The 19,813-nt window shown below is 44.9% G+C and overlaps 1 protein-coding gene across 3 annotated transcripts in view; it reads right to left on the bottom strand.

Annotated features, from left to right (window-relative positions):
* Window positions 1–231: 231 nt before the first annotated feature.
* LOC147428655 (replication factor-A carboxy-terminal domain protein) overlaps window positions 232–19,813 on the bottom strand; it is a 52,354-nt gene continuing 32,772 nt past the window's right edge. The window contains exons 3-5 of one of the 3 annotated variants that reach the window (XR_015186060.1): window positions 3,335–3,455; window positions 755–1,104; window positions 232–457 (exon numbers count right to left, since the gene is read on the bottom strand). Coding sequence is in view for 1 of the 3 variants with exons in the window: in XM_086497488.1 (XP_086353614.1) it covers window positions 929–1,104; window positions 3,335–3,455 (297 nt within the window). In the remaining 2 variants the exon portion in view is untranslated. Of the gene's footprint in view, window positions 458–521; window positions 1,105–3,334; window positions 3,456–19,813 lie in introns of those variants that run through there. The other 2 variants (XR_015186059.1, XM_086497488.1) reach the window with 2 other exon arrangements.

Below are 19,813 nucleotides of genomic sequence, written 5' to 3'. Positions count from 1 at the left end.
TAAGAGGTTGAGGTACTTATTGCCCCAAGTTGGTTTTGATAGGACGGTTTTCCTATCAACAATAGACAAAACAAAGATCAGTATAATATCATGGTGCTTGGAAAATTGCATAACCGAAGCTAATCATGACAAAGTCCCCCCAATACGTGCACACAAATGAAAAACTATAATGAGCACAAGAATATGCAAATAAACAACATTAATCTTTTAAATCCTAACAAAGCTACTCTGTGCACCACAACTTAGGTTGTAAACTCCTCAGAAAGGTGAAATTTGAGTAAATTACAATTGTTACATTGAGGATTTCCCTTGTTGGGCATGTGCATTCCAAGTTCAGCTCCATCCAAACAATTATAGCTTAGTATAATGCTTACCAACGATCTGGCACAGGCATGCTCAACACATGCAGAATTGGCTAAAGAACAGATTGCCTTTTCCACCTATTGTCACAAAAAAACTACCAAGAGGTTTACAAACTGCATCTTGTACACATACTTAGAAATTGCTCACGTGACTTCATGGAGAAAAAACAATTTTCAGCCATATTAAGCTTACCATTGAAAAAAGCTTTTAAGACCATCTACTTTTGAGTTCATTACTCTGCTTTAGATTGCAATATCGTGACAGTGATCCTTGTTTTAGACACTCATGCCCTCCATTGACATAGAAAGCCACTTCTTTGCGGATACTACTGAATTGACTGATAAAGAGATGCCAAATATGACGACTAATCAATCAAATTGAATTCATTTACCTGTTATGGGACAATTGAGTCTTCCATCGCAATCACCGCCATCGCTCACTCCTGTACTCCTTGTTTATGCTCCAACACTTCCAGGTAGGATACAAAGCTATTATGCCACCTCTGAAGTAATAAATATATCTTTCACTGCCATGACAAAGAACAATTAAACCCTTATTTGATCTCTCAAACATCTTGTGACCCTTTCATGTACATTCTCTTGAGAGTGCCAATTATCTGCTCAAAATCCGGCGCAAGCGGAAATACAGAGACCACTCTCATGTGTTGCGCTCGTCCACTTTTTGGAGGCCTTAGCATCAGTTCAACCATCTCCCCCAAAAGAACCTTGGATACATTCTCCACTATCACAACAGAAAGGAGTAAATCAACATACAGTTAAAATATTTCTACTTAAATGATGTTTCTATGGCTAAACATGACTAGATAATGCTATCTCATGTCTTCCACAAAGACTGAACGATGTGAATACAGAGAGTTTATTTTCACGTGCACTTCCACAACTTTCTTGTACAAGCAAGCACTCTGTGTCTGTCTGAGCGGAGAATGGGAAGAGAGAGAGAGAGAGAGAGAGAGAGAGAGAGAGAGAGAGAGAGAGAGAGAGAAAGAAGAAACAAGGTTCTAGTGGCAAGTTGGCAACCAACAGTCTGCCCTCATGAGTAGGTATGTTGCATGGTACCATACATGTCGAGTTAGAGCAAAGAGTTGTTGTGTTGTTTGATTCTAGCAGATCTGAAGATGTTATTAGTGAGGCTATGGTTGAGTGTGCACGTCTTCACACTACCACCATTCCCACCTTTCCGGTGCAAGGTTTTCTGAAGGCATCGATGCCTCTCTCTCTCATGAATGCAATGATGTAACCTGGTCATTCAACAAGCACAATTTACCAGTCGGTTTGTAGTCTCTAAGTTTGCTGGTCGCGATGTCATATTGGGCATTAAGTGGTTTTGCAAGTTCAAACCCCTTCTAAGCTCCTACTTTTCATTGACGTTGTTAAGCAGCCTGTCCTCATTCGAGGCGAGAGCGAGATTTCCTGTCTCCCTCTCATCTCTCACATCCAAGCAAAGAAAGAACTACATAGAGGTTTCCGGTGGTTTGACTTTCTCGATGTCACTCATCATTTACAGCATAGACCATCTGGGTAAGTAATCCTGCATGCTCCTCAAGCTTTCACACACTAGCATCAGTAGAGACTCAGAAAGCTGCCTTACCCTTGATTTCCAGTAATCTTTCAATGACAATAGTAGCTCTTTGGATCCCTACCTCAGTCTCTCGTTAGAGTGGGTGGTAGTTGACCAGACCTTGCAGAGGAGATTATGGATCTGCAAGGGCTGTCCTCTATGCCAACGTACTTGGGACCTCAGGAATGATTGTGGCCTTTTGGAACCTCCACTTCTGATGGGTCATTTTTTGAGCATTCAAACAGTATTGATAAAACTTTTTCATTGGGTCTGCTTGCTTGTTGCGACCTTTGAAACTTTCATGTACATGAATATATGTAGCCACTCTTTGCCCGCGCGCGCACACACACACACACACACACACACACACACACACACACACACACACACACAGAGAGAGAGAGAGAGAGAGAGAGAGAGAGAGAGAGAGAGAGAGAAGAAGAAGAAGAAGAGAATTTTAACGTCGTAGGAAACTATCCCAAGAGACCTTAAAGATCTATCCGACGATGAGAGTTGAACTCGAGACCTTTTATTCAAGAGGGAAATGGCATAACCAATCTACCACACTTGGGTGATAGAAAGGTTATACCATTTTCCACTTTTTATTAGCACACACACACACACCCGAGAAGAAGAGAATTTTAACATCGTAGGAAACTATCCCAAGAGACCTTAAAGATCTATCCGACGAGGAGAGTTGAACTCAAGACCTGTTATTCAAGAGGGAAATGGCATAACCAATTCTACCACACTTGAGTGATAGAAAGGTCATACCATTTTCCATTTTTTATTAGCACACACACCGAGAAGAAGAGAATTTTAACGTCGTAGGAAACTATCTCAAGAGACCTTAAAGATCTATCCGAAGAGGAGAGTTGAACTCAAGACCTGTAATTCAAGAGGGAAATGGCATAACCAATCTACCACACTTGGGTGATAGAACCTCTTTTTATTAGCGCGCGCGCACACACACACCCCCCCGAGAAGAGGAGAATTTTAACACCGTAGGAAACTACCCCAAGAGACCTTAAAGATCTATCCGATGAAGAGAGTTGAACTCAAGACCTGTTATTCAAGAGGGAAATGGCATAACCAATCTACCACACTTGGGTGATAGAAAGGTTACACGATTTTCTTCTTTTTATTAGCGTGCGCGCACACACACACACACACACGAGAAGAAGGAGAGAGAGAGAGAGAGAGAGAGAGAGAGAGAGAGAGAGAGAGAGAGAGAGAGATTCTATTGACGTCCATAGGAGGCCAAAACTGAACTCTAGGAAAGATCAAATACATCCTTAGTTACTTTCCACTTTGGGCATCTTGCTTAAAAGGCATAAATAGCGCATTCAAACTAAATTTCAAAAAATCTTATGACTCATAAGAGAGATCATACCTGCACAAGGATTACAAGAAGCAAAATGGTAAAACTCATCTGCGGAGCAACCCATTAGGCTTCTAGCAGCCCTGTCAAAAGCTACTACTGGAAAAACTTTGTCCTCAGTGGCTATTGACAACTGCAAGATAACATTGCAGACAAATAAGCTTACACCCAAAAAAGTATCGCTATACCTCTTTATAGAAAGTGAGATCAAGGACTACTAGTAATTAAAAAACTATCAAACATGACCACCTAGAATGTTATAAACCAATCCTTACAAGACAAAATGTATGACTAACTAGAATGCAAGGGCAATGACACCCATACCCACCGCGAGAGAGAGAGAGAGAGAGAGAGAGAGAGAGAGAGAGAGAGAGAGAGAGAGAGAGAGAGTACTAAGGGGGGCTGAATCGTTTCCTGTTATTGTAGGAAAATGATGTTCTAGCATGAGACAAATTTGTGCAATATGTAAAGGAAAGATATGGATATCCACCAATATGCAGCTGTACCTTTCAAAAACATACTTACATAACCAAGCATGGATGTTTCGATAAAAACTTCATCACCAAAAGCAATATCAAACTGAGCAACAAGCCAACACTTTGCTTGGATCATGATCATCACAGAATGCATCAAACATCACAGGTTTATTCCCATCCTTGAAGTTTTAGGCTCCATGGATTTACTTGCATCACCTGAGTGTTGTAGGTCCAAATGAGTGGAGCTGCTGGCTGATGTATTACCTGGCCATTTTGAAGGGTATAGGCGGCTGAATATCACAATTTTGGACTCTAAATGGCTCTACATGACCACCAACTTGTGTAGGAAAGTGTTCTCCCACTTCATCCCTATCAAATGCATGTGGGAAGCATGTTTTGCACAGGCATGTGACCATGGTGTGCATGTGACCGAATATGCAGCCCATGACTTGATCAATGCGCATTATGATTTTCAGCTGAAAAATCTGTAATTTCCTAGTCATGCATTGCTTCTCACATGATGTCAATTAAAAAAGGGTTCCTCTCTACAAGCATCCATTCTTTCCTCTTTGAAGAGTGCTTGTTGTCCTCCAGCAAACGTGTGCACTCAATTAAATTTTTCTCCCCTACACTATTATGTCTCCAAACATCAAGATGGCGTCTGCTGAGTTATGTCCGGCCAAGTGTGAACATGGCCCTATGGTTAGGGCGGTTAAGGGATCTTGTAAAAATAGGACCCTAGGCTCATTAGTGAGCTATCTTGTGTGATCACCACACTTGGGACTCTAGGCCCTAGGCAGCTCTACCCGCATAGCTGCATCGGAGTGGGCTTGGTGATATGGGACACCAACCCTTATAGTAGAGGCTAGCTTGTTGGCTGCAAGCTCCCAGGCTCGGCTCTATGGCTAGGAGGTGAGCTTGATGTCCACTCTCTACATTCGTTTATGTTTGTTTTGTTTTTTGTCTTGTTTTCAGAGTCGGGTAGGGCACGCCCGGCCGCTCCCCTCATACACCAAAAAAGTATACAAGAAGAACGACCAGGACTATGCACCCAGAAACCGAAGGCAAACGCTTTTGTCGCTAGTTTCCTCTGGACTACGAGAGGCCAAATTCTACACTCTTAGGGCCATGACTATTCCCTTGAGAGACCCATTTCGCCAACTTGATTTGGGCGTGACAACGACCAAGTACCTCTGTTCAGAGGCCCAGGTACTGCGGGACTTGCTTCGGTCTTCCCTTTAGAGTTGCCTCCTCCAGGTAACTTATCGCTCACCTCACTAAACTGCCTTTGAAACCCGACGGTTTTCCCCTAGGAAATGCCATACCCGCTTGGAAGGGCGTCGGCTCACAGGTGGCATCCCCTTTTGCACCTCCCAACCCCTTTTAGGTGAAGTTGACCCCCCCGGGGGGAAATGGCACTTGGACGCTCTTGTAGCTCATCTGGCTTCGCTTGGGGAGAATTACGTCATTTCCCCCGGAAGGGATCGGATTCAAAATAACAACACAGGAAGGGGAGCATTATCTCCCCATCCGCCTATGCAGAGCACCCAAGTACCGGGGTACAACTTCACCGAGGAACTTCGCCACAGGCACATGCCCTGCGGTTCCGTCCCTCGAGTGCAGATCACGGCATACCCAGAAGGGCATTCGCTTCCCGCGAGCCTCCCCACCAAGGAGGATAACGGTCCTTTCTTCAGGGTCCAACGAAGGGTCGATTGCGTTGAAGGTGGAGTTGAATCGGTCTAGCCATCTCCCCCTAGATTCATCAACCACCGAACAATTCATCAGCAAATGCGAAAGCGAACGACCCTCTAACTGGGAGCACAGTGTGCAAATGCTGTGTCCGTGCATGTAACTATCCGCCAGTTTAAGCCCACCTACTCTCGCGAGAGCCAGCATTCTCTCCTCCTTCCTATTCACTATAGTGCTCCTATTGAGCTGCAACACGTATCCACGTGTTTGTTCAAAGCCGGCCTCCTTATAGGGCTCCAACGCCAGGCACAAATGCCTCTCGTCCCACTTGTCCCACGCGTGGTAGCGAACTGAGCTAAAGTCAGCCGCTAGGATATACTTATTCATCCAATTCTGGGTTCTTGTCATCCAAGTCCACTTCTTGAACGGTTGGTTCTTAGGCTTCTTGTTTACCAAGGAGCCTATCCAGGTAGATGAAACCGAGCGGTACTTGTCAAAAGCCCTTGCTCGTTGTCCCCCACAAAAGGCAGGTACGGGTGGTATGTTAAACTCCTGATGGAGAGTTGCCGTCCCTACAAAGATTGACCTTGCTCCCTTTCCGAGTAACATTCGCATCCTGGTGGCGACGAGGCGCTGCAGAGAGTGAAGGACACACTGATCGTGGGCCCCCATAATTTCCGCGCCATAACAAATCACTGGATATACGCACGCCTTAAAAACAGTCAGTCGAGACCATATAGGGATGGCTCGGTTTGCCAGTAGGTGCTGACATGCGAATAGGCTTTTCCTCCCCTTGTCCGCTCGCTCCTAACGATGCGTTCAATGGAAAAGGTCGAGTCTACGTCGATGCCAAGGTACTTGTACGTTTCACCTACTGCAACCATCTCACCATCCAGAATAAAGATCCTCATAGAGAGATCCTGCAGGTCTTCGTGGAACACCGTGACCATGCATTTATCGATTCCAAAGGTCATGCCCCACGTCTTTTGCCCATTCACTTACCTTGTCAAGGCTCGTTTGTAGGCTTTCAGGAGAGTCAGCAAGTAGAACCAGGTCGTCAGCAAAAAAGAGTCCTTTAATTCTCTTAAGGAGGTTAGGTACTTCCAAGCCCCATGTTTCCCCATCTGCGTCTAAAATATCGTTAATGTATATAGTGAATAGACAAGGCGATCCCGGGCATCCTTGGTGGCGGACTCCCTGCTGCACCGGAATCGAATCCGACACTTGTTCCATGTGTCGGACTTTAACAGAGGTGGACCTGTAGAGGGCTTGGAAAAATCTAAGTGCTCGACCTTGCAGGCCAGCCGCAGCGAGCTTTAGGAACAACGCCTCGTGCAGTACTGTGTCTTATGCCTTCTTGAAATCAATGTAGGCTGCATAGGTTGGTTTCCCATCCTTAATGACAGAGTTTCACGATCTCCTTCAAACATGCAACTTGCCCTATGCATTCCTTATTCGTACGTAATCCTGCTTGGCCGGGATTGAAAAAGTTCCTCTTTTCAAGTATCTTAGTGATCCGCCTAATCACGACCGTAGTGAGGACTTTTATGGCAACGGAGATTAACACGATCCCGCGATAGTTATCAGTATTGGTCAAATCGCCCTTCTTGAGGATTGACACAATCACTGCGTCGCTAGCGCCGACCGGGATGTCTCCGGTGTCGTAAATGCCCTCAATCATGTGCAAGTATGCCTTGCCCATCTTCGATCATGGCTTACGCGGATCCGATCTAAGCCCTTTATCTTTCACAAGCAGCTTAAAGAATTCGGGTGGTAAACCATCGCCACCCCTGCCTTGTGCCTCTTCATACCAGTTCAACGGGTCACATACCTCAGGCATACCAGGCCAGATGCGCACGTGTTTGTCATACCATGCAAGCGAATCCTTGCTGGTACCGTCCGTATCGGCGAATACCTTGGAGTAGTGACCCTCCCATACTTGTAATTGCCTCTCTGATTTTGTTACTAGCTCCCCATTTGCGTTCAAAGGTTGATTGGCAATAGTTCCTTGCCCCTTCCCAACTATTTTCTTGAGGTGGGTAAAGAATTTCTTCATTTGACCCTCCCTTAGGAGCTCATTTCCTTTTTCCACGAAGCGCTCCAAGGATCTTTTGTTACTGTCACGGACAGCGGCCTTCGCACGAAGTGCTATTGCCTTGTACTCCCTAACCGCTTGCCGGCCACCCTAGTGTTCGCTATCACAAAGTGATGACATGGCGGACAACAGAAACCCTAAAATTCCTGCAAACCCTAAATTCTGCCAAAAACCCTAATTTCCAAAAATCGCGGAGGCTGGAAAAAAAAGAAATTAATGATGAGCAACGCGAATTTTATTTTTTTTTTAATAAAAAAAAAGAGAAAAGACTCTCTAAGAGAGAGAGAGAGAACTGATGCTTTTTATTTTAAAAGCTTTTGGGGCTCTGCTTTTGGGCATCCCTTGTATCTTTAAATAAGTGGTGAGGGCTTCACTTCTCAGAGCATCTGGACGCAGAGTCTGAGAGTGAAACCCTAGCCACTCTCTTGTACTTTGATCTGACTAATATAAAAAGAAATACCGAAAGGGGCGCCAGTCTTTGGGGCCAATATCTCTAGGCACGGAACTCCATCGGGCCAGTGTACATCTATTGTGATATGTGACTTGTTTTGAAGTGGTTATTTGGTGCTGTCGCGGTTGATTCTTGACTTGGAGTGTCCAAGTCTGTTACAGTGGTATCAGAGCACGGCCGATTTCTCTTCTACGGGAAATCCGATCCCCGAATTTTTTTTCCGCGGCACCTATGGCTTCAGGCAATGATCAGTCGACTCCCTCTGCATCTGGAGATGCGGGCTGGGATCACAATGAAGATTCAAACAGAGAGTATGGCCCGCCTCGGCCTACTCAGGCGGAGCAAAGAGAGATGGAGCGTCATCAATTGATTGGCGATGCAACAAAGATGATGCTCAATTTTGCCAAGGACCCGAAGATGGCAAAATATATGAAGCAGACCTCTTTGGAAGAGGTACAGATGGAGTGGCAGAGAACCACAACACCACTCCCGAAACCCACTCTCAAGAAACCTTCTGCCTCCAAGAAATATACGGAGAAGGAACTGGAGAACGTGGTTGATGCACGGATTGCTCAGCTTTTCGACGTGCAAAAGAAAGGCAAAAAACACGGCAAAAAGCAAAAGAAAGGCACTCACTTCCCGAGATATTTAGGTCGTTATCGACATTTGACAAGGCAAAGAAATTGAAGAAGCGCGTCAAGTTTGAAGACCTACCCAGTTCTTCTTCTTCTTCTTCTGACAGTTCTTCTAGCTCTTCAGACTCGAGCGAAGAAGACAAGAAAAGCAAAAAAGCGAAGCCGCTTCGGAAAGGGCAAGAAAAAGGCAAGGAAGTCTAAGTCTCGCCCAGTGAGTGACACTTCTACAGAGGACTCGTCTACGGACAGTTCAGACTCTGACAACGGAAACTTTTATGCGAACCAGAAGAATTTTTACAAAGCCAACCAGTATGACTTTCTCGAAGATAAAAGTAAGAAAGTCCGAGAGTTTAAGGAAGGTGGCCACTCGATCAAGTTTGATACTTTTTCAGGATACTCAGATGCTTCGAAGGCTTTGTCTTTTATACAGCAATTTGACATCGCTTTCGCGGAAGGACGCTATTCAGAGCACTCCAAGATTCGGAGAGCTGCCTCTTACTTTAAGAGGAATGCTCGTACTTGGTGGTCCACGCTTCTTTTAAACAAGACTGCGCCAGTTAAATGGCTGAAATTTAAGAAGCTTTTTATGTCTTCTTGGTTGACGCAAGACTATGAACGAGATGTACGAGCTGCTTGGAACCATCTTCGGATGACCAAGAGCGATACATTGAATTCTTACTGTGAAAGATTTTGGAGCTCTTTTCTACCCGCCTCTTCATTCAAGAAGATCTCGTTCAGAGAACAGATTGAGCGGTTTACCTTGGGTCTACCTACAGAGATCCGAGATCACTGCTTGGAATAGAAGTCAGCTTCTATTTAGGAGTTGATGAGTCATGCGAAGCGGGGCTTTGCCATTCACTCTGGCAGTTTGACCTACCCCACAGATAAGGCCATGACACAACGAGCGGAACAGACTTCTGGGAATGAAAGTAGAAAGAAAAAGAGGAACCCAAAGAAAAAGGATGCACGACCCAAGCTTACTCCTGAGGAGAGAGCTCGCTTCATCAGAGAGGGGAAGTGCTTTGGATGCGGGAAACATGGACATATCTCCGCGAAGTGCCCTAAAAAGGCACAGAAAGAACAGAATGATAAAGATGACGATAGGCCTGAGAGTTCGAGAGCAGCTGAGGAATGTGGCAGAAAAGGCAGATAGAAAAGCAGAACTGGTACCACATGGCGTGGGATCTGCACCGAATCTAATGAATGAAAGTACAAACTTTGCTGCTTTTGGGGCAAAGTGAAGGATCAGGAAGCTCTTTTGAAGGAGCCAAGGCCAACTTCTTTTCATTTGGAATTGGCGGCTCGATTTGGAATTACGCCCGACAGACTGACGCCACAGGCGGTGGTAGTTCGACTGGCACCCGGATGGGATGTTGCCATTACACCGAGCATTGGCAAACTTCGTTTGCAATGACAAGGGTGTTCAGGGCACGCGAGTGATGTTCTACTCAGGGTCCCTTGGTACCACAAGAACTACGCCGTGGTTGACTACCGGGCCGAGAAAGCGACTTTGATAAATGAAGGGCTTAGAGATTGTACTTGATGAACTTCAGTTTCTTACTCATTCTTTTGGGAGAGAACTGAACGATGGATAAAGGTTGAATATGTTTTGACATGATCAAAAGAACGCCAAGATTTTTCTCCACACTCATGCCGATTGCTTTTCAGAGGGCCTGAAGATCAAACCATTGATCTGATACATGGAAGCACACAACCGAATTGGCCACCTTACCGTGTGAGCCGAGTACAGAATGAAAAGATTATGAGCCCAATGAAAGATCTCTTGGAAAAAGGGTCTTGTCCAACCTAGTACTTCACCGTATTGAACTCCAATGTTGTTGGTTTTGAAGAAAGACGGATCTTGGAGAATGTGCATCGATTATAGCACTCTCAACCAACTCACCATCAAGAACAGATTTTAGATTCCTAGGATCGATGATATACTCGACAAGTTACAAGGATCCTCGTGCTTTAGCAGGATTGACTTGAAGAGTGGATATCATCAGATTAGGATAGCGCCAGGAGATGTCTATAAGACAGATTTTCGGACGAGTTTTGGTTATTTGAGTTTTTGGTGATGCCTTTTGGCTTAACCAATGCTCTGGCGACATTTAACCAGATGATGGACTCAATTTTTCGAGAGTACATGCTATTTGTTGGCACTTTCTTTGACGACACATTGTTTTCTCCAAGAATGAGGCAAAACACAGAGATCATCTGCTTCAAGTCTTTCACGCATTACGAGATCACAAGTTAGTGATTAATGCAAAGAAAAGTGAAATTTTCCTACCAGAGATACACTTTTTGGGACACAGTGTGTCAGCAGCAAGAGTGCAAATGGACCTGGCCAAGATAGAGACTATCCGTGATTGGCCCGATTTGAGGAATGTCCATGAAGTTAGAAGCTTCTTGGGATTGTGTTCGTACTACAGGCGGTTCATACGAAAGTTTGCAAAGGTTGCTTCCCCTTTGCATACCTTGACACAGAAAGGAGTACCTTTGTCGTGGGGACCCACAGAGGTGAGTGCCTTTCGGACATTGAAAGAGAAATTGACTACGTGACCTATTTTGACTATGCCGGACTTGCAGAAGTCATTTGAAGTATATTGTGATGCTTGTGGTCGTAGTCTGGGTACGGTCTTGATGCAAGAAGGCCATGTCATAGCTTACGAGAGCCGTTTGTTCTCTAGGCCGGAGATGACAGCACAGATTTATGAGAAAGAGCTATTGGCGGTTATCCATGCTCTTACTCAGTGGCGGCATTACCTACTCGGAGCGGATTTCACTGTCTTTACAGACCATCATAGTTTGCGCTACTTCTTGTCACAGAAGCAGCTTTCGGAAAAGCAGATGCGGTGGGCGAACATCTTGTCACAGTTCCACTTCCAGATTGTCCATGTGCAGGGACAGAAGAATGTGCTGGTAGATGCTTTGTCTTGGAAACCGTTGGTTCTAGCTATTTCCGTGATACATCATAGGAGCTTCGAGGATATGGTCGATCAGTATGCCACAGATACAGATTTTGCAGATATTTTTACACGGATACGGGATGGGGAGACAGTAGCTGGTTACTCCCTTCGGGAAGGCTACATGATGAAAAAGACTATGTTGTGCGTTACACAGCGTTGAAGGAAAAGGTTATGACTGAATGCCACTGTCCACCTTTTACGGGTCACCGCGGCATTGCTACCACCATGAAAGGGGTAGAGAGATACTTCTTTTGGCCGTGACTCAAAAAGGACGTGGAAGAGTTGTGCGCAGTATGCCAGAAGGTCAAGTTTGACAGGCATAAGGCACAGGGGTTGTTACACCCTTTACCCATACCACCCGCCCCTGGGAAAGTATTGAAATGGATTTCATTTTTGATCTCCCGAAAACACAGAATGATCACGATGATTTTCCGATTACATGGCACGTCTGAGACGATTGTCTCGGACAGAGACCCCAGATTTATGAGTTTGTTTTGGAAGGCAATTTAGGAGAACATTGGCACGCAGTTGCAGTTCTCGTCATCGTTCCACTTGCAGACTGACGGGCAATTTGAGATTGCCAATTCAGTGGTTTTAGATTTATTGAAGTCTTGTATCTCGGATCAGAAGACTCAATGGGAAAAGAACTTACCTTTGGTGGAATTTGCCTACAATAACACGATACACTCTTCGACGGGAAAGACGCCATGTGAGATTGTTGAAAGTGCTGCGAAGGTTCCATCCTTCCTGAGCACGAAAGATTAGATATTTGAAGCGGATGAATATTCGCGAGATTTGGATACGGCTTTTGCCAAGGTTCGCGAGACTTTGCAGGAGTCTCAAGAACGACAGAAAAAGACAGAGGATCGCCATCGTCGCGACTTGAAATTGAAGGAGGATGATTGGGTGCTCTTACTTTTGAGAAGGCACGCCTACGAAAGAAAAAGGGAAAGTAGAGGCTTTTTCCAAAGCTTAGTATGCGATACTACGGACCTTTCCAGATCACTGACAAGATAAATGATGTCTCCTTCCGATTGAAACTGCCAGATACTTGAAGGATTCATAATGCATTGCATGTGAGTCTCTTGAAACCTGTTAAGGGTGATGTGCATGATGATGGGGAGCCTGATGAGCAACCCGAAGTGGAAGAAAACAAGGAGATCCTTGTTCCTGAACAGATTTTGGCACATAACGATACGAAGAAAGGTAAAGTCCGAAGGTGGGTTCTTGGTTAAGTTCAAGAACTTTCCTGCATTTGATGCGAAGTGGATGGAGGAGGAGGACCTAGCAGATACTCCTCGGATTGTGAAACTTTACCTCGATGTTTTGGTTTAGCATAGTCTACTCCAAACGGAACCCAGAATTCAGCTTGGCTGGAGATCTGGTGCAGTGGGATGCACAAGAGGGGAGTCACTCCACTCCTTTGTCAACAGATGCCTCGATTTTGATACTAAAGTCACTGATGTCTCTTTGAGCTTCAGGGATACTGAGAGTTGATAGTATTCTGCTGGATGACTTTATGAAATGGAATTCCTGATAATGATACTGATTTGTTCTTTGACTTCTTGCGAGTGCAGGAACTGATAGCCGAAATGACTCCAGCATTTGGTCTGATTGATCTCGAATAGACATGGTTGCAATAGGGGTTAGTCAATCGGACATCGATGAGGTCCCAATTGGACCTAGATGTGATTGCTAGCTACATAGGCGATAAATCATGGTCTAAGATCAGAATGAATGTTGAATGTCATGTGATGTCCAATGATGTCCTGTGATGTCGTGTGATGTGACTGTCGATTTTGTACATGTGCTAGATGTGTGTTCCTAGTACGTAGCTACTAACAGTCAGTGTCTGCTAAGACGGTTTATGGCTTTTGTCGGTTTTGTAGGCGTAATCGCGGTCGATTACAATGCTTTCAAGAGGGGGTTACAATGCTTTCAAGAGGGGGTATGTCACAAAGTGATGACGTGGCGGACAGCAGAAACCCTAATTTCTGCCAAAACCCTAAAATTCCTGCAAACCCTAAATTCTGCCAGAAACCCTAATTTCCAGAAATTGCAGAGGCTGAAAAAAAACAAAAAAACATTGAAAATGATGAGCGACGCGAATTTTGCTTTTTTTTTATAAAAAAAAGAGAAAAGACTCTCTAAGAGAGAGAGAGAACTGATGCTTTTTATTTTAAAAGCTTTTGGGGCTCTGCTTTTGGGCATCCCTTGTATCTTTAAATAAGTGGTGAGGGCTTCACTTCTCAGAGCATCTGGACGCAGAGTCTGAGAGTGAAACCCTAGCCACTCTCTTGTACTTTGATCTGATTAATATAAAAAGAAATACCGAAAGGGACGCCAGTCTTTGGGGCCAATATCTCTAGGCACGGAACTCCGTCGGGCCGGTGCTGTCGCGGTTGATTCTTGACTTGGAGTGTCCCAAGTCTGTTACATTCGCAGCTTTGTTCCTCACCTTATTCCAAGCTTTCCAGCGCGCATTAATGAGTCTCCGAGCCCGAGGTTCGAGTCGACAACCTGACCTTGGCCTCGGCGGGGGCTTTGTGATAAGAGCTCCTACCTCCTTGGCAATTGATGTAGCAACGGAAACAAACTTGTCATAGCATTGTTGGGTCTCATGCCCGTCCTCATGCTCGAGGTGCAGGACAGTATTCTATCGATTGTCATCGAGGACCAACCTGCAATTCACATCCATCTTACATGCGTCCAATTTGGGTATGGACGGTAAAGTAGCTTTGGCTGCTACTCCCGAATCCACAGAATGTAGGTGGCACACTAGTGGCCAATGGTCTGACAAGTCTATCCCCCTCTGTACTGTATTGTTGAGAAGTTGTCTCGCAACGGACTCGTTCACGATAAAGTGATCGATGTCCGACTTTCCCTTCCCCCACTTGGAATGGTACATGAGGTTCGAGCCTCGAACCTTTAAGCTCTCGAATCCTCTTCCGCATCTTAGTAGCCACTTCTTCGTGCCCCCGTCTTCACCTCCAACAATTACCGGTAGGTTTTTGTTTGAGATGGCCCCCAACGTTCGGGCGAGGGTCTTCAAAGCAACTGTCCTGGCTTCGCCCAACTGGCGCTGCGGAATGTACACATTTCCATGAATCCAAGCCCCTGAACCTTTGGGAGTATGCGTAATCGACAGGCATCGTGTGCCAACTGAAAAGAACATAACTCAAAAAGACTTAAGCACTTCAAACACAACTAAAAAAAAAGACAGAAAATCCACATAGTAGACACGGAGTTGCACTATCCCCAAAACCCTAGCGCCCCTTTTGGTATTTCTTTTATATTGCTCTTGACAAAGGTACAATTGTGTTACCATATACATGTGGTAGTGATGTGTGTGAACACACTAGGACCGCCGGGGCATCTTTTCCCTCTTTAGGAGGTTTTTTCCCCCGTGCATTGTATATACGCCCATCACTCTAGGGCTATCTATCTTTCCATTGCACACTAAGTAACACTCTCTCTATTGTGTGCCTTGAGCTCCCTTCGTCTTCTCCAAGCTGTGTGTGTTTCTCTGCAACCCTAATTCCAACAATTGGTATCAGAGCAGGTCACGTCTTCCCGGGCTTAGTCGCCAGCTGCTCCAGCATACGCCTGCTCACTTTCTCCGATTTCAGTGAGCTTTGGCGAGCGTTCGCAGGTCGACAAATATTTTGGGAAAGCTCGAAGAGCTTGGTCTGCTCAGAATTTTGATTTGGGCTCATTTCGGCCTCCGTTTCCACTACGGGCAGTACTGCACAGGCTATTTCGTCATTTTGTGCAGATTTTCTGTCAGTACCGTTTTCTGCATAACAGGTGCCTTATAGTCTTCTACGGTTTGTGCTATATAGCACAAGTTGTTCCCGCTCCATTTCTCCTGTTTTCGGGCAGTTTTCACATCAGGTGCAACATTTACCATGGCTGACAACAACAACACAGATGTGTTCAAGATGTTTGCTGCTGAGGACATGTTGGATGGGGACAACTACCCTATGTGGGCTTATATGATGCAACATGTTCTTGTGTCAAAAGGTGTCTGGAACATTGTGCAGGGCATTGATGTACGTCCTGGTTCTGAAGATGTAGGCGATGTTGAGGATGTTGCAGGTCTTGCTGCAAGGATTGCAGCTGTTAGAGTTGTTTTGCCTACGGCAGAACAAGCTCGTTGGGATGTTAAGGATGCGCAGGCTCATGCATTGATTGCGTTGTCTGTGAAGCGCACCATTATTCCTCACATCCGTTCAGCAAAATCTGCAAAATAGGCTTGGGATATTCTAGCAGGTCTTTATGCAAGCCGCAATGAGGCTAAAATTGCTTTGCTGCGTAAAGAGCTAGAGTCGAAGATTATGCATGAGGAAGATGATATGGACACTTTCCTTGCTAGTGTCAAGGATATCAATGAGCAACTCATTTCTGCAGGTGAAGTCATTTCGGACAGTTCCCTTGTGCAGACTGTTCTTGATGCCTTACCAGATTCCTACCAGACTTTTGCTAGTACTTGGAGACTGATGACCCAAGGAAATCCTGAAGTTGTCAAGTTTGATGCATTATGCACATTGCTGTTGCAAGAGTCACTTTCTAGAAAAAACAGGACTAGGCAGCGTGCAGTTGAACAGGCTTTTATTGCTTCTCAAAGAAAGGGTGGTAACAGTAATGCAGCCACTTCTTATGGTTCTGCTGCGAGTGGCAAAATTTCTGTTCCTAATGCTTCTGCTGGCAGCACTTCGTCTGGCAATTCTGGTGATAAGGGCAAAAAGAAGATGCGTTGCCATTATTGTAAAGCCAATGATCACTTGATCAAGTCGTGTCCTAAGTTGAAGGCCAAAGAGGCTAAGAAGAAAGAGGGTGGTTCCACTGCAAATGCTGGGTCCACTACAAATGCAGCCATTGTTGAGTCTTCTGTGAAAGGAGATTGTGATGCTGATGTTGATGCAGAATGGGCTTTTAGCGCAGAGTGCACTTACAATCCTATTGTCCATGATGCATGCTTGTCAGTTGCTGCAGATTCACATGTGTGGTATTTCGACAGTGGTGCTACAAAGCACATTACCTCACATCGTGAATTGTTTACCTCTCTCGAGTCTGTCCCTCATGGGAATTCAGTCACTTGTGCCAACAACGCCTCTTATCCAATTCAGGGAGTTGGAAAGATTGTGCTCACTGCTGCTAATGACAGTTCCTTCACACTTGTTGATGCACTTTATGTACCTGGGATCAAGAAGAATCTCTTGTCTGTATCCGCACTTGCTAGACTTGGACTTATAGTCAAATTTGTGGATGACAGATGTACAGTTCATGATCTCAGTTTTGCTGATGAAATTGTTGCATCTGGGCTTTTGTGCCATGGGTTGTATAAGCTCACTTTGTATGACAAGTGTGGACAAAATTTTGCAAATGCTGTTGCAGATTCAAGGGCTATTTCAGATGCAAAACTTTGGCATGCACGTTTTGGTCATCTGAATTTTGCCAGTTTGCTGCGTTTGCAGAAATCTGATATGGTTGCTTCTTTGCCGCCTCTTGAAGCACCTATCAAACATGTTTGTGAAGGTTGTATTCTGGGTAAAATGCAGCGTTCTAAGTTTCCAAAGGATGGTTCAGTTAGGGCCACATGCAGGTTGCAGCTTGTGCATAGTGATGTTTGTGGGCCCATGCAAACTCCGTCCTTGGGCAATTACCTGTACTTCGTGACTTTCATTGATGATTACTCCAGGCATGCGTGGGTATTTCCGCTTAAAGCGAAGTCCGAAGTTTTTATGTGCTTCAAACAATTTTTGGCTATGGCTGAAAATGTCTCAAAATGTACTATGGGCACCCTCCGTTCCGATCGAGGGGGGGAGTATATGTCTCATGAATTTAATGCATTTCTGGCTAGTCGTGGGATAAAACACCAATGTACAGTGCCTTATACACCTCAGCAAAATGGTGTTGCTGAGAGGAAAAACAGGTCACTAACGGAAATGGCACGATGTATGGTCAAAAGTCAAGCTTTGCCGCATTCTTTTTGGCTTGAGGCCATCATGTGTGCCACTTATGTACTTAACAAGTGTCCTACGAAAGCTTTGCAGTCTATTACTCCATATGAAGCATGGCATGATAGAAAGCCTTCTATTGAGCACATGCGTGTTTTTGGCTGTTTAGCATATGCTTTGGTGCCACAAGTGCAGCGCAGAAAATTGGATGATAAGGCTGTCAAATGTATTTTTGTTGGTTATAGTGCTGAAAGCAAAGGTTACAGGTTGTATCATCCGCAAACAAAACGTATTCTGGTTTCACGGGATGTAGTGTTTGTGGAAGATTCTGTTCAGCCCTTGCTGTCATGTACTAGAGACAGTAATGTAAGCTCACAGGACATTTATGACACTTTGTTGCCTCTTTTCAGAGGTGGAAATACGAATGTAAGTTCCAATGAGGCAAATGTACAGCCTATGGGGGTTTCTGAAAATGTTTTAGAACAGCCTATTACTGATGCAGATGTACATGATGTACTTGATGAGGAAAGGGCTGAAAATGAGCAGGCTAGAAGTATGCCAAAATGGCTGGTGCACACTTTGCGTGACAGTAAATTGGATGCACCTTTATCTAGTCGCACTCGTTCAAGCTCTCGCCATGCATCTTATGCATCAGATTGTTACGCTTTGGCTGTGTCTAGTTTACATGATGTTGAGGAGCCTCTGTCTTTTGATGAAGCACAGAATTCAGAAAATTGGATTGCTGCCATGAAATCAGAATATGATGCACTTATAGAGAATGACACATGGACTTTATGTGATTTGCCTCCTGGCAAAAAGGCCATTGGTACGAAGTGGGTTTACAAGTTGAAACGCAAGCCGGATGGTGAGATCGATCGCCATAAGGCTCGACTTGTTGCAAAGGGTTATGCACAACAAAAAGGCATAGATTATGAAGAGACTTTTGCTCCCACTTGTCGTATGACTACTGTGCGTTTTCTATGTGCATTGGCAGCTCATTTTGGTTGGGATGTACATCAATCAGACATTGTTACTGCTTTCTTGAATGGTGACATATTTGAGGAAGTTTATGTAACGCAGCCTCGCGGTTTTGTCATAAAAGGACAAGAGGACAAAGTGTGCAAATGTAAGAAGGCTTTGTATGGGTTGAAGCAATCTCCTCGTGCTTGGTATGAGAAAGCTGACACTCATTTGGTTAAACGAGGCTTTCGTAACAGTCCAACAGAAAGCACATTGTATGTAAAGCGTGAGGATGATGTATTTCTCATTGTGGTTCTTTATGTTGATGATTTGCTGATCACTGGACCAAATGAGAGACATATTGCTGAATTTAAGGCTGATTTGAATGCTACTTTCAAGATGAAAGATTTGGGGCTGTTGCATCATTACTTGGGTATACAGTTTAAGTAGTGTGATGGTGGTATTGCCTTGTGTCAGAAAAGTTACATAGAGACATTGCTATGTAAGTTTGGACTTGAGGATTGCAAACCTATTGCCACTCCCATGGAAACAGGTTTGAAGTTGAGTCTACATGATGCTGGCGATCCTGCTGATGTCACTCTTTACCAAACTGCTGTTGGCTGCCTCATTTATGTATGCAACACGAGGCCAGATATTCAGTTTGCAGTCTCGCAGGTCAGCAGATTTATGCATAGCCCAGGGTCTAAGCATTGGCAGGCTGTCAAGAGGATTTTCCGCTACCTTAGTGGCACTTTACATCTTGGCTTGTTTTATCCCAAGGGGGGATCATTGCCGCCAGACTTGCCGCCAGACTTACATGCTTTTTCGGACTCAGATTGGGCTCGTTGTTTTGACACGCGAGTGTCCACAAGTGGTTTTTGTTTCATGCTTGGCAGTTCATGTATATCATGGTTGAGCAAGAAGCAACCTACTGTGGCCACTTCGAGTTGTGAGGCTGAGTACAGGGTTGTCTTCACAGCTACGGTTGAGTGTGTATGGCTCAGACGCCTTATGGCTGACTTGGGTGTTGGACAGGACATTGCCAACACTATCTACACTGACAGTCAAAGCGCATTGGCAGTTGCGAGGAACCCAGTTTTTCATGCTCGCACAAAGCACATTGAGGTGCATTACCACTATGTCAGGGAGAGGCTCTCAGCAGGAGAGATCAGCTTGGCTTATGTGCCAACACAGGACAACCTTGCAGATCTTTTCACAAAGGCATTGTCTCGTGAGAAGCTTGAAGCTTTCCG

This window comes from Adiantum capillus-veneris, chromosome 23, assembly GCF_014529385.1.
Source record: "Adiantum capillus-veneris isolate H3 chromosome 23, ASM1452938v2, whole genome shotgun sequence".
NCBI classification, from domain to species: Eukaryota; Viridiplantae; Streptophyta; class Polypodiopsida; order Polypodiales; family Pteridaceae; genus Adiantum; species Adiantum capillus-veneris.
Note: the sequence above shows the minus strand (reverse complement) of the source record. Positions and strands in the feature narration are given on the sequence as shown.